Source organism: Dicentrarchus labrax, unplaced genomic scaffold (genome assembly GCF_905237075.1).
Source record: "Dicentrarchus labrax unplaced genomic scaffold, dlabrax2021, whole genome shotgun sequence".
Classification (NCBI taxonomy): Eukaryota; Metazoa; Chordata; class Actinopteri; family Moronidae; genus Dicentrarchus; species Dicentrarchus labrax.
Genome location: NW_026136719.1, coordinates 28,005,399 through 28,020,396, shown reverse-complemented (window position 1 = coordinate 28,020,396; position 14,998 = coordinate 28,005,399). Strand labels below are relative to the sequence as shown.

Below are 14,998 nucleotides of genomic sequence, written 5' to 3'. Positions count from 1 at the left end.
TTGTTACCCTAGAAAAAGCCATATTTATCTATACAGGAAGGAGGAGGGGGGGCGCTGATCTTATCGGCCATTATTAGCTTATTACACATATAGCTGTACTATAAAAGTACAAATTAAAACTAAAAAGTAATTATGTCTGTGAATGTGCATCAAAATGTTACTAAAGAACCAGGTAAAAATATTTAATATACTAACTGGCCTGTCTGCCCTCAAAACCCATCTACAGTCCAGTGCAACCCACTGACACACTGACAGAGTACAGTGAAATTATTAATGCTGTCTACACTACATCAAGCTCTTCCCCATCATGTCATTCTGGTCTGGATCAGGAAACTTCACTGAAGTCATACCATATACTGCATAGCCTACAGTATATCAGCCCATCCCAACAAACTGGATTACACTACCCTACACTAGTGACCGCTATCATCAACACCAACTGAAAAAGCCTACTTGAGAGAAGATGCTTACACTAGTTACAGCTGTTGCAAGACATATTAGATAGCCTTTATGAGAAAGCTTAAAAACGGAAACACCTACACTTAGGTGGACTACACAAAATCACTTGACAGTGAATGATGCATGGTTCTTGACTCCACACCTGACTCCCCCTGCCTCCTTCCTGGTTCTTTTGGGTCAATGTGCAGTTTTATCACACGGTCAACAAAGCCGTTCCTCTTGCATCTAACACAATTCGGCATAATGCAATTCCCATCCTGTTTTTACTGCTGTGGCACACCGTCTTCTCCAGGGATGAATTAAAAGCTTCTTTGGTGCATTTACAGTCTTGAAAATACCTTACAGGAACTTATTACGCCAATAAATAAAAAAAATAAATGAATAAAATCCTCTGTTCTAAATCTCTCACCAATACAGTCCTCTGAGTCTCCAGAGCTGAACTCCCCTCTTTCTGTGTGGGTGCTTGTTATTACCACTGCAATACAAAACAGCAGTGTGTCTCAACCATCTATTTGCCACAGTATTCCTTGCCCACTCTGACGGGTGAAGAGAGAGCAACATTTTTCTGCGCAGTTGCCTGCAGGGACGGAGCACAATGCAGCAGTAGTTCAGCAAGCATACATTAAAAAGTGGTCAGATCAAAAAAGGCTACACTGTCTGTACATCTATTTGCCATTGCACGTCACCTTGCAACAAGTCAATCTTCACAATACATGAACTGATGAATGTGATTTATTAGTACCTTCTCCTGTGAAAGGTCAGCTTCCCCTCACCAGGACTACGGATGGAACTGGAGGCGATGGAGGAGACAGACAGGAAATGGATGATGGTTGAGATGAGGGGATGGCATGTCAATAAGAACATAATGAATGAATGCCCTCTATTATTGGCTGACGGGATCATAATGTTTTTAGTAGGTTGGATATCTATGGGCACTATTGTATGTGTTGAAGCTCTGAGGAATGTGCCATCATCTTGGGAGGGGGGGGGGGGGGGAGAACAATGATCTTCAAGGGAATAGTTTGACATATTGGGATATCTACTTATTTGCTTTCTTGCAGAGAGTTAGATTATTATATTGATGCCGCTCTCATATCTGTCCATTAAATATGAAGCTGGAGCCAGGAGACTGTTATCTTAGCTTAGCACAAAGGCTAGAATGGCTCTGTTCATAGGCAACAAAATCCACTTCCCAGCACATCTAAAAGGTCACTAATTTAAAAAAACAAAGTAAAAACCCCAAATTGTCATTTTTACAGTTTTTGCACAGAATATAAATCATGTAAATTAGGGATTGTTAGAGGCATGGGCCGGTGGATTTTGTTCTATAACATAACCAGACCAGCTGCTGCCCCTTTTCCAATCTTTACGCTAAGCTAAACCATCCTCTCATCTGACTCTTGGCAAAAAAAGCAATAGTAATAATATTTCCCAAAATGTTAAACTATTCATTTAAAATGTGACTGAACAGCAGAAGGGGGCAAATATGGCAGGAAGTCTCACTAATCAACTCTTGTTACATCCATTTTCCTATTGCTCCACATGCACAAGATACTTCTACAGTCACAGACATTTCACAGTCCTTATGCTTCACACAGCACGCACGTTTAGCAGCAATGTTTTGTCTTAATCACTTTCCATGCTTCTTATGTGCTCCAGGTGTCTCATGTTTATCTATAAAAGACTTCTTCTTCTTTCTGTCATTAGTTATGCTGTGAAGAAAGACTAAAGATGAAAGCTTGTGCTATTTAATGGATATTTCTGCCCAACCTGGATATCATAAAAATAGCAGCTGATTGAAATCTAAAGTTGTTGTTTTTCTGTTTTCACTCCAACATCATGGCCGGGTCAGTCTGTGACAGGCCGCTGTTCTAGCACACGAGACAAAATGGATGTCAAGGTTGGGTTCTTAATGTGTTCCTCATTGCTGCTGTCTCAATACGAGTGGGAACTAGCACACGTTAACCTGATGACTACCTTAAATGCTGCTGTGAGTGTGAACGGGTGTGTTGAAGTTTAGGCGTGTGTTTTTGTGTGAATGCATATGTGTGTGTGTGTACAACATTCGGTAGCTCCCTACCAACAACAGACAAAATGGCAACACAGCTGCTTGCCGCAGGAGGAGGAAACGCTCAACACGGCACAGAGGGAGTGACATCAACAAGCTCTAATAACACTGACATTGGCACACATCAGGCCTACTGACATCTACCACCAGCAGCCAGCGTCAAGAACAAAAGAGACAGTCCTATCTCACAATCAGTTCAACTCCATCCACAATGTCATCTTATTTATTTTATACAGTCTCACCTCCTCTGGTTCATCTCTGCGTCTCCTCCGTTGTTCTTTCCAGGACCCCAGCTGTGACGGCGAAGAGGCGACAGGGAGCGGATACTGTTCCGGAGGAGACAGGAGCGCCGCAGCACCTCCGTCACTCTGTCTTTGGCCTCTTCTTCAGCTTCTCCCGCTCCTCCTCCTCCTCCCTCTCCACCACCACTGTCTAGTCCAGCAGTGATAGTATCCCCAGTCTGGATGCCCTCCTCTGGGCTCCAGCTGCATTCCAGGCCCTGGCTGCCCTCAGGACTAGAACTGGATGGACCAACACTGGTGGTGTCGTCTGTGGAGGAACAGGAGACGGAAACCTCGCTGGCACTGTCTCCTCCTGTCACTGGTTCATCGTTCTGCAGACATCCAAGAAATATATTTTTATTTAAAAGCCTTACTGCACAGCATCACGTCCCTATGGAGTACGGTCAAACTAAAAGAAACTGCACCTAAAAGTGATAGTTTATCATGAGCCACAAGAACAGCTTCATTAATTAAAAAATGAGTGAACTCGATGCCAAACTCTACTGAAATGTAGATATATTATTTCTCAGACCAGAATTGTGTAAAAAATAGTTTTTTTCACTTCCATTCCACATTTAATCAAGGAGTGCAAAGTAGTTCATATAGTCCGGTCTCAGTGCCTTGCTCTGCTCACAGAGCCGCACAGGAAGTGGAACCATCCAGCTACAGGGGAATATTTTAAATCTATAAGCAAATGTCACTATTCTATCTTCACATAGATGAAGAATCTATGTGACAGAATAGAGCAGCATAGATGTCCTTATTAATTATTGTTAATTACCTAGACTGTCACGTTGTATATCCATCAGCATTTCTTCACTGAAGCATGCAATGAATTAAGAGAATGCTGGAGAGCTATTTAACCCACAGGAATGGGATATAATGAGGACCAAATGGCAAGGCTTAAGGATAATGAGCCGGAGCCACTTTGTAGCAACACTGACATTAAAACAAACACCAATAAACGATGGCAACCTTGTGAAGACAAAATTTTCCCAGGAAAATGTTTCCAAATTATATACAGTCTTTTCAAGTTTTATTCATTATTGTTACAGGACTGTCTTAGTGATTCAAAGCAAGACAGTTGTTAGAAGTAGACAAATATGCCGTATATATATATACATATATTCATCAACTAACATGCAGCTTTGCAGATGATAAAATGCTATATTGATGGTGAAGAAGTCCAGAAGTATCCAACTACCCTTTATTGTCCTTGACCAGTCTTACCTCTCTGACAGCTCTGTAACATGAGCAGTGAATAGCACCAGGAAACAAATTGTATTGGTAAATACTCTTTTGCCTGGGTCTGATGGGAAAGAGCTCCTACACACACACACTCATAAGCATACACTGCAGTCACATGCACTCTGAATGTACACACACACACACACACACACACACACACACACACACACACACACACACACACACACACACACACACACACACACACACACACACACACACACACACACACACACACACACAGGTATGGGATAGTCCATTTAGAGCTAATTTGTAGGTGTGAGCTTTAGCTGGGCCTATTGTGCTGCCAGCTGCAGTGTGAGAGCCGAGCATAGAGCTTCTTCTGTTGGAGAGTTGGGAATCAAAGATCTGCTTTATGCTGCGGACATGACTTCCTCTGGGAGCGAGAGGATGCATGAGTTTGTGTGTGTGTGTGTGTGTGTGTGTGTGTGTGTGTGTGTGTGTGTGTGTGTGTGTGTGTGTGTGTATATACATTCAGAGTGCATGTGACTGCAGTGTATGCTTATGAGTCATGTGACATAAGCTTTAAAGCTAGGATAAAGCATGAGTCAGCTGAATCTTTAACTTTATTATATATATTAGGTTTTCAGATGATGTTCTTATCCGTTTACATTACAATTAATTTTAAGTAACAATGTCTTGCTCAAGGGCATATGGATATGACACATGCTCAGCTGCAATGATCAACTCCTTGACCGTAGAGTTATAAAACAGTTTCTCTACCAATTGTTCTACAGCTAGTAGAAAATGTACAGTATTGTATTGTGCACAAGAGAAGACAATTTCCCTTCAGAGAGCAGTGAAGACATTAATCCTCTCTTACTGAAGTTGAATTTAGCCGCTTTGGTCTTTGTGTGGAATCAAAGCCTGTGGACGTCATGGTACATTTTGCCTGTCTCTGTCTATCTACAGTGTCCTAACCCTCAGTGTCATACTGTACACTCTCAGGCAGCTGATATTCTCCGCACTGACTTTTCCATTGTTGTTTACAACAAAAAGGACACTCGGTTCACATTACCATGAGCATGTTTCAAGTGTTCAATGCTGCAGAAACTGAGAGATACAAGTATTTCAACTTTAACCAAAGGGCGCCTGGCTTCAAACAGACTTTCAACATCAGCCTAGTGACAGCAGGGACCACAGCTTGCACTTCCCCAGCAGCAGTATAGAGCTGCTGGCTTAAAAAGATGCTTAGTAGATGCTTGGCATCTCAGCCTCAGGCTGCTGATAAATAAAAAGCCAAGCACAGACTGACAAAATAGCTGCTTCATATATACTGTATAATCCCTATAGGACAAGCTGCAGGGGCAAACAGTATATTCTTGCTGTTTGGCATGAGTGAACAGGATGTTTGGACGGTAGCCAGTAGAGGATTGTGTGAATGTTGTTGAACCCTGAATTCACTTAAATCAAATTTAATACCTTTTCTATTATATTTCCATGTTATTATTGATTGTTTTGCAGTTTGGTTCAGTAACAAGATGGTTAACACAGCCATACATAAGAATTGTGTTTTTTGTTGTCACTTTTAATATTTAATGTTTTATTTTAGATTTTTAGTTCTAGTTTATTTCTGCCCCCCAACTGTTCCCACTTGGTACAGGGATTTGAGCCACCACTCTGCTCCACCTAAAAACACGCTTACAATTTCAGATTCAGATTGTTTATGAACACCTCAGCAGCGAATTTCATGAGTTGGATTGTGTGACAAAGAGACAGCAGTGAGTCTGACCTTTCTGAAGATGCTGTCATATCCCGGCTCTGCATTCAGTAGGCTTTCTATGTCGCTGCCAGAGTCTCTGTGAGCTGCGGAGGGACAGCTGGTGGCACTGCTGGTTCTACTGGGCAAACTGGGAGATGCTGAAGACTGTGAGGATCCTGAAAGACACAACAGCAATGTTTAAAAAATGAACTTCGGCAAGTTGAAAAACTGTTTAACTTGAGCTACCAGAAATATGAAGGTGCCAGGGGAAATCTTGACATTTTAATCAGGAAAATATTCTGGTACAGTTTGATTAAAGTTAGATTCCATAGAGTTTCACATTTTCCCAACAAGAGCATTACCTTGTTGTACTGAAAAGCACCATGTTTCCAAAATAATATGCTTTCATTCCCTCCTATAAAACAGGTCTGTTAGACATCAGTGAAAAGACTTCTGGGAATCTGAGAAGGTGTGAAAAGCCTGGTGGATCAATGGCCGACTGTCCTGACTAAAGCCGTCTGTGCTGAACTGCAAAGGCAAACAACTGCTGTTTGTGTGATTAAAAGGTCTCAGGCCAGAAGTGAAGTTAAAATCTCACTCAGAGAAAATTACAACAGAAAATGTTATTGATGTACTGTGAAACTGCTTTCATTACAGAGCAGCATCACATATACCATTAGTCACCCTGGGGCCAACTGGACACGTGTTTACAGAAACTTAAAAGACTTTCTGCAGTATTTTGTATTAGCTTTAAAGTTAGAAAGTAATTTCACTTCAGTAAACAGTTGTTTGGTCAGTAGCAGTACACATATTGTGCAGCCAGATTCAAGCCCAGTGTCTGCAAACCTCAGCCACATCGATGTGTACTCACCACTTCCCCACCTGAATCATAGCCAGCAATGAATCACATTAAATATGTTCAAGACATAAAAACAACTTTAAACCATTGCTCTCACTTTGAACCCTTGGCTTAAGATCCTAGTTCAGTACTCCTCATCAAATCCCAGTGCTCTTTAACCATAGCAGGTATAAAACAGCAACCCACCATGAGCCATTTCTGGGTTAAACACACTATCTGAGATGCTTTTTCAGGCGCCCTAGTTGAATAACAAGTAATCCACCCTAGAGTCTGCACACAGTACAACATTTCTTATGCAACAGCACCGTGGGGCTGCAGTGTTTTGTACATGTAAGGACATGTACAGATAAAGTTCCAGACCAAACTAAAAGAGGAAGACTATACCCAACTACAGTACAGATGTACAACAGTAGGCTTACTTTAGCCAGAGGCCAAGAACAACTGGATGAGATCATTCGCTGAGTTTGTTATTTTGCATCATTTCTGATGTCTATTTCTGCCTCAAAAAGCGGAAGTTATTCTTTATCCCTTAGGAACATTTTCCCTGTGCTCATATGAGCAAGAGGAAGTCCCTTATGTGCATGTGTGCTAGTGTTCATCCCAGAAGGACCTGAATTCTGTGTGAAAATGTCTACAATTAATAATGAATGGTGTTACAGAATGTGGGTTTGCCTCAATGGCAGACATTAAATTCAGTTTGTGTCTGGCTATAGCTAGTGGGTACTCTAGGAATCCTGAAGCTGAACAGTCAGCTGCTCAGAGGAAGGGGCCATGAGGGGGTCGGAGATGGGACAAAGGGTTACAGTGGGAGTGGTCAGTGACACAGCCCTTCATTTTAGCAAGAGTCTGTTACCCTGCAACAACAAACGAGCAAACGGGAGGCACAGTCACAGACTTCCTCCCACTGATTGACTGCCTACTACTGACCACTCACACTCACACACACACACACACACACACACACACACACACACACACACACACACAGGCAATTGCATGAAAACATAGGTTTGACAGGGTGGCCTACTTACTAAGTCGTGACTGAGAGACTGCTAAGCCTAAGCAATAGACTTTCAATCATTTTTACATGGCCTGAAAGAGCAAAGAAAATAACTAATATTCAATTCCAAATCAGAATTTTGTAATCAGAGGTGTCAGTGGCTTAAATCTTATTCAAGAAATGAATCTCCATATTTTCATTCTGCAATGTACAGCTAAAAGAATCCAGCAGCAGGGGGAGGTGGCTACAATACAGGATTATTTCTGTTTCCTTCTCTTAGGAAAAGGTATCACTGCAGTAGACGGGTCACAAGTTTGATTGCTGGAACTACACTTCTACCAGTCAAATAATCACTGAGCAAAATTCTAAACAGTAAATATATTATATAGAAGGTCCCCTCAAAACATCGTCAAAAGCAGGCTTAGTGTACAATATTCAAGATACAACACTCCAAACACGAAAACTACACTGACCTTTGACCCCCAGTGTTGCAGCAGCGCTTAACCCTGACCAAGGTGGTTTTGGAAATTGATGCAAAAACCTTTTACCCGTTGTTCTTCACATATCTAAGATCACAAGCCCAACATGAATGGAGTCTCAAAATGTAAATGTGAAATGTGTGTGATATGCGTGTGTGTGTGTGTGTGTGTGTTGGGGGAGTAGTAAGTGGTGGTGACAGAAGTGGATGCTGGGAGTTTTTCTCGGACTCCACCCCCTCACACCTGTCCACCAAAACTAGCAGGGGACTGTGAGGTTTGACAGCTGTCTTCGTCCCTTTCTTTCAAACAGAACGGAACACAGACCCACACAGAACAGGTGTAAAGCCCCCTGATGAGTCAGTGGGTGGTTGAGGTTGTTGGCTGAACGTGAATCAGTTCACACACCTGTAGACATTACATTGACTACTATACAACATATTTTGGGTCAGCACAGAAGAAGATTACATTTTTTTAGAATACCACCAGCACAAGCAAGCAATAGTAAAAGGGGGAAAAACCATATTACCCAGATAGTGTAGTTGGAGGAAATAAAACGGCATGCTAATGCTGTACCTATTCATGTCAATCAACTATTGTTTTAAACAGTTACTGTTTGGTTTTTAATGCAGTTAAGAATGTATAATAAAAATCAAAGAAAAGGGAAGCAACGCTAAACTCAGGAGGGACAATGTGTGTTGGTAGATGAATGCGGCATAAGAAAAATTGCAACGTAGATATGATCCAAACAAATCATCCAGTCTAAATCAATGTGGTAAGAAAAAAACGACAAGATAAAGTATACATCGTACCTCCCTGTCTCTGCACATTTTCATACTGTTCGTAGAGATAAGTCACCACTGAGGCTACCTTAGGTGTTTTCCCTAAGTGCAGATTCTATCAGCACTTACAGATGAAACCTTATTTTTTTCCCCAAATACCCTTATATTTTCTTTTCATTTGTTTTTTAAGAACATGACTTTTTTTTTGTGCAAAAGAAGATTTTTGCATGACAACAGCCTCTAGAGTCAGTCACTCTACACAAAAGCGTAACCACTGCCCACACTGGATGCACTTTGAGGTCTGAACAACACAAATGCCTCATTGCCACTGTAAAGTATGAATCGCCTCGGCTCAGTTTGGCTCACCTGAAGCTGCTCTTTTTTGGTTTTACGCTAGCACAATTTGTGGATATTTTTGTGCTATCACCTCGGTCAAGCAGAGCACTTAAAACACTGCAGCCACCGACTGGTCAGAAAGAATTGTCACTAGAATCACCACATGCATGATGTAGGACATCCTGCATCCTCTTGTGTTTGTGTCCCACTGAAATGTCAACAGCCATTTCCTGCACCGTTGCTAAGACCATCAGCTAAGAACCCCGCCTATATTGAGGTGTTACTATCTGGAGTGGAAAATGAAATCCAGAAAAGCACCTCGAGTCGAGCTGTTTCAAACAACTTGTGGTTTTTGCTGAAGCCCTCAAAGCAGAGCAACCTGGTGTGCTGTGTGGTTGTTGTAACTATTTAAACTGAATCAGCTCATGATCAGTTATCACCCTACCATCTGCTGTTCAATGCTGCTGTTTGAGCAACACACAAAATTAAACCAAAGATGTTCAAACGAGTTAAATGCATAATGAAAAGTTCTGCTGAAATACAGTACAGCCTCCCATTTTTCAACTAAAATAAAAGTATATCCTCTGCTGTCATCCTTGCACACGTTTTAGAGAGTACACTACTTAACCAAACTGTAATTTAAACCTTCACTTTGATTCATGTAACAACCACCATTTACTCCTATATCTTGTTTTTTTCCTTTTCACTGTATTATTTTTAAAGGCACACCCAGCGTGTCTCCACCTATATAAATAAGGGTTAGTAAATTGAGTAGAGCTAAACAGGACTTGGCTTCCCCTATGATAAATGCAATATCATGCAACATTACAAACAACACTTTAAAGCAGCAGCATGACTCTCAACATAGGCTAGCAAACCACAGGCAGCCAGGCAAGATACCAAACTGTGGCCTTACAAAAACACATTAACCAGCCATATTATGGGATCCAGACCCAGGTCAATCATACACCACAGACAGACAACACACAGCATGTTCTGTACACGTGAAGAAGCTTTGGTTGTTTTTTTGTGAGCTTATAGATTTGTATCTCTCTTTATACATATATATATTAGCTTTATATAGCTTTGTAAATCCAAACTTTGTACAATACAGCACTTTATTTTTAGTAGAATTTGCTTTTGATTTTAACATATACATATAAAACATCCAAGAAGGAACTGGCCACACAATATTGTTTAACACTGACTGATACTTGTTACCCTCAACAGAGCAGATTATCTCTGAGGTCTCAACCCTGACATTGACCTGGCTGGTTTTGCAAGTCAATTTTCCTTTGTCAACCCATTTGCACTGACCTTTGGCACTGACAAACCAGTCTGGTTTACTAATCACAATTATCATGTAGATTTTATTCTATTCTATAACCAAGTGTTATTTGGAGTCCTCTGAGTTTTGAGCCATGTGTGTAATCAGTCCCTCACTCACTGATATACTATTCCTTACATGATAATAAGACAAAGTCTACAGCCATAGCAGCTCTGTGAGGCTGTACTTAGACACAGCAGCATTTTGATCTAGTGCTAATGTTAGCAAGCTTAAATGCTCATAATGACAATGCTAACATGCTGATGCTAAGCAGGTATTGTGTTCATTATGATCACCATCACAACACACAGTACAAGTGAGGCTGATGTGAATGCCATTAGTTTAGCAGGCATTTGGCATTATAGTTCATTCTATGAAGCTGGTATGAGTGTATGGTGGCTCCTGTTGCTATTGTCCATTGCTAACCTGACTAAATAAATAACCAGAAGTTGGATGAGTTTAGAGAGGGAGAGAGACAGATATTTCCAGCAAAAAGAAAGTGAGGTCGACTTGTCTGAGCTGCTACAAAGGAAATCCCACACTTCCATTTTATTTCCGTTTGACACTTTTTTCCTTTCTTTATCATTATTATTACTCTTTCCATCTTTGTGATCGCTTTCTTTCCCTCTGAATGTCTTCATCTCATCCTTTAAAACCCCTTTTCTCTCTTTCCCTATCTGGCAGACTGATGTTTCATCTGTTTTCCACCACAGATAAAAGGCAGTTTGTTCTCAGCCTGATCCAGCTCATCGATCTGTTGGTCTTTTTTATTGAGACTGGTCTCTCAGCAGACAGACTCATCTTATGGAGGTCAAACAATCCTTCTTTTCTTATCTTGCTACGTACACATATAAGTCAACATCTAAAATTTTTCAGATTAAGATTTCTCATTCCCCATATACTGACTGAAGTATGTCCACAGCTGCAATGGCAATAATCAACAGTTTTTTTGCAATGACAGGTAAGCGAACAATAGCGACGTGAGAGCTGCCAGCTTGGATATAGAGTCTTAGTCTTTTTGAGAAAAAACATTCACACTTACAAAAGATAACACAGACACAAATTAGATTAAACACTGCTGCTGAGCTAACAGCATGTCTCTTACCACCAGGTTTCAACAGTCTATCTTACAGTTTCTCTGAGACACCACGTCACTAATGTTAATTAGCTCAGTTGGTCACTTCCAAAAACGCTGCAGGGTCAACTGGAATACAAAAAGGGTCAACTGGAAAACCACCAACTGTTACCACCCTGTGCAACTGGCAGAAATATGCATCACATCATCTCCATGCTTGTGGCGTGCATCCACGTCCTTGTCTGCATGCTGTTACATACAAACAACTGCGTCCAAAAGGGTCAAAAACAACACAAACTGTAACTCATTGATTCATACACGCAAAAGCTTGTTTTAGCCAACTTCCCTAATCTGGTTATATATATGATATTTTTTAAAAGAGGTACTCTTAAGTACACCACCACAGCGAGTAGTCTCTGAGCACCCCCCACAACTATTTGAAAATATTCAGTCAAGTTCTATTACCAACAACTTTAGACCAAGTGTTGGTTAAAAAGAAGGCCTTAAAGTTATACACGAACAACAGTTATCAGCTTTGTGTTAGCTATTAACATTAATTACCACTGACATCATGTTTTTAGTATATGTCTGTGTTTTAGAGAATGATGGTTTATGTGATGTTTCAGAAATGTTCCTCTTGGACAAAACCCCAAATTTACTCGAGAGTGAATTATTGAATTCTTGAAATTATTTGTCATGAAACTGGCCAAAAAAAAAACACCACAATACTATCAGTGGCTTTACTCCAAAAATACCAGTATCTGGCTGCTAAGTCTAACTTTGGTCAGTGTCTTGGCACTTCAGACTAGTTAAATGATGTCTGATCAATTTCCTCTTTTGAGTAGAAAAGAAATGTCAGAGGTTGCTATGTTTTTACAGTATTGTCTAAAGGCTGAGGCTCAAACAGTGATTTGTGTCACTTCAACCAGACTGTTTGAAAAGTCACCTCATCTATTTGCTATCACTTTAAACAAACAGGCTTCATAGGACAAATGATACAGCATCTTTCAGCATAAACACTGATGCATTAATGACCCTCTTCTACATGTAATGGGATAGAAGTGTAGCTTACAGCAATACACATAAATCCTCTTCAATGGAAAAAAAAAAAAACAGCCATTTGAATTCACATCCCATTCTGACCAGAAAGGTTTGATCGGCAGACAGTAACTCTTACCTGAGTGTTGAGCGTTGCAGGGCAGATGGAACGACGCCTCTCTGTCTCGGTGGATCTACAGAGGAACAGGAAGACACTGAATCAGCCTCAGCAACATGTGATCATCACCCACAAAGAAATAATGATGCAGACCAGCGTGTCAGTTAGGAAGTGTTGCTCGGTACACAGGATGGAAGGCGACGATAAGACGCTCTTTATAACAGCAGACTTAAGAGTATTCATCGGATTTCGTCGCTACGCTCCAGCTCCATCTCTAGAGGAACTGTTTGGAAAGATCTAACTTTGGTCTGTTTTCAGCCTTCAGAAGTCACAGTCACACTGACACCAACTCAAACACACCCACAGTGCCTGACAGAGATCTGTGGTTGGCTGAAAACTCACAACGCTGGGGCTCTGCTTCCTCTGTGGTCTGAATGTCTATACAACAGCTGTGTGTGTGTGTGTGTGTGTGTGTGTGTGTGTGTGTGTGTGTGTGTGTGTGTGTGTGTGTGTGTGTGTGTGTGTGTGTGTGTGTGTGTGTGTGTGTGTGTTAGAGAGCTGGTTTTAGCTACAAAAGCCACAAGACCCCCCCTTAGCAGGCAACACAAAAGCTTCAACAGTTTGGCCAAAGCTATGCAGATTTGACTGACAGCTCTGAATGTGAAGCTAACAGAGACTCAGAGAAGCTCATTGTGTTTTAATGAACTCCATCAACGACACACAGATAAAGATGATGAGCTTTGATTTTGAATGTGTCCCCTCATACAAACTGAGTAAACTAAAAACAGATTAATAATCCATTAACAAAGCCAGATTGCCAAGACCAAGCTCTTCAGCAGGGACCCTCATTATAAAAGTCTGGTTGGCTTTTCTTAGGGGTCAAGTGATTTCTGAACTGAGCTGAAGCTACTGTAATTGAATATAGATGGTACTGTCTTTAAAGATATATATGGTCTGTTCTCCTTCAATGGTTTGTTCCTTCCTTTCTTCCTACTCTAGTCCGTTTCCTCCCCTCCTTAATTCTTCCCATTTAACTCTTTACCCAAGTAAACCCAGGTTAAGCCTGGCTCAGATCAACAGGCTTTAGCACGCCCTTTAAACTTGACTGTGTAAGACTTGTACAAAGGAACCTCCAGACATAGTATAAACAGGTCCCTATAGGCCACAACATTTAATCTGAAAAAGGAATGAAACAAAGATGCTGTTCCACCATGAGCCATCAAGTCAACTCTTGAGTTTCAGTCACACTACACTGTTAAAGTGTGTTCTCATCTGGTTCATTAATACAGTTCAGTATATTTGTGTGATACTGAGAAGTACACTATTCCTGGTGTGAGGTGAAGAGTTTGACTAATACGAGTAGATATTTATGCTTCTGACTGAATGAGAGAGCAGGGAGATATAATAACTGAGGAAAGATAGCACTGGAGTAAAAACACGGCTGCAACTGATTTTTTTAATTTAATTTTTAATTTTAATAAAAAAAACGAATCAATCAAAGTTTTTGATTCAATTTATGGTTCGCATTTTTCCAGTCCACCTTTCCCATACAACATTCAAAACTGCCAACCTATGCTCTATAAGACAATGTCACAAAAACAAAGACTGCTACAAATAGAAAGTGGAAAAGAAGTCTGAACCACACTGCAGCACATACACAGCGGTTACTGAGAAAATGGAGAACAAAGAGACAGGAGGTTAAAAACAAATGAAAGACATAAGACAGAAGAGGACAAGTGAGTCCCAACCAACCAGCAAGGTCGACCTTACCCTAGAATGCTTTGGGGGTGAGGGGGCTGAGCTCAGTTTCTAGCCTGAACTGTCCCAGAGCACACTACTGAGACCAGAGAAACATTGAGCTCTGTTGTGCAGGCCCTGGGAGTGGTGGGAGTGATGTGTGTGTGTGTGTGTGTGTGTGTGTGTGTGTGTGTGTGTGTGTGTGTGTGCACATGTGTTTTAAAGTGCCTACTGTGACCATACACTTTTGGATTCCTACAAACACAGTGACAGGCAGTTACATACCAACTGGGACCCTACATGTACATCCATCAGCCAACAGTGTTGCATGCGCACACATTACAAACACGTATGCTTCTTTTTTCACTCATCAAGTCTCACATGCACACGACAACATCCCACACACACAGTTGCGTGCACAGACAGTACACACAGGCTTTCTCTTTTCTCACAGCTGTGTTCAGATATCAA

At 41.1% G+C, this 14,998-nt stretch overlaps 1 protein-coding gene across 10 annotated transcripts in view; it reads right to left on the bottom strand.

Moving 5' to 3' along the window:
* Positions 1-14,998, bottom strand: part of LOC127351306 (A-kinase anchor protein 13) — a 99,429-nt gene that overhangs the window by 33,575 nt on the left and 50,856 nt on the right. For 8 of the 10 annotated variants that reach the window (XM_051378652.1, XM_051378651.1, XM_051378648.1 and 5 more), the window contains exons 10-13: positions 12,812-12,866; positions 5,810-5,955; positions 2,770-3,140; positions 1,202-1,249 (exon numbers count right to left, since the gene is read on the bottom strand). In XM_051378652.1, coding sequence (XP_051234612.1) covers positions 1,202-1,249; positions 2,770-3,140; positions 5,810-5,955; positions 12,812-12,866 — 620 coding nt within the window. The remainder of the gene's footprint in view (positions 1-1,201; positions 1,250-2,769; positions 3,141-5,809; positions 5,956-12,811; positions 12,867-14,998) is intronic. The other 2 variants (XM_051378653.1, XM_051378657.1) reach the window with 1 other exon arrangement.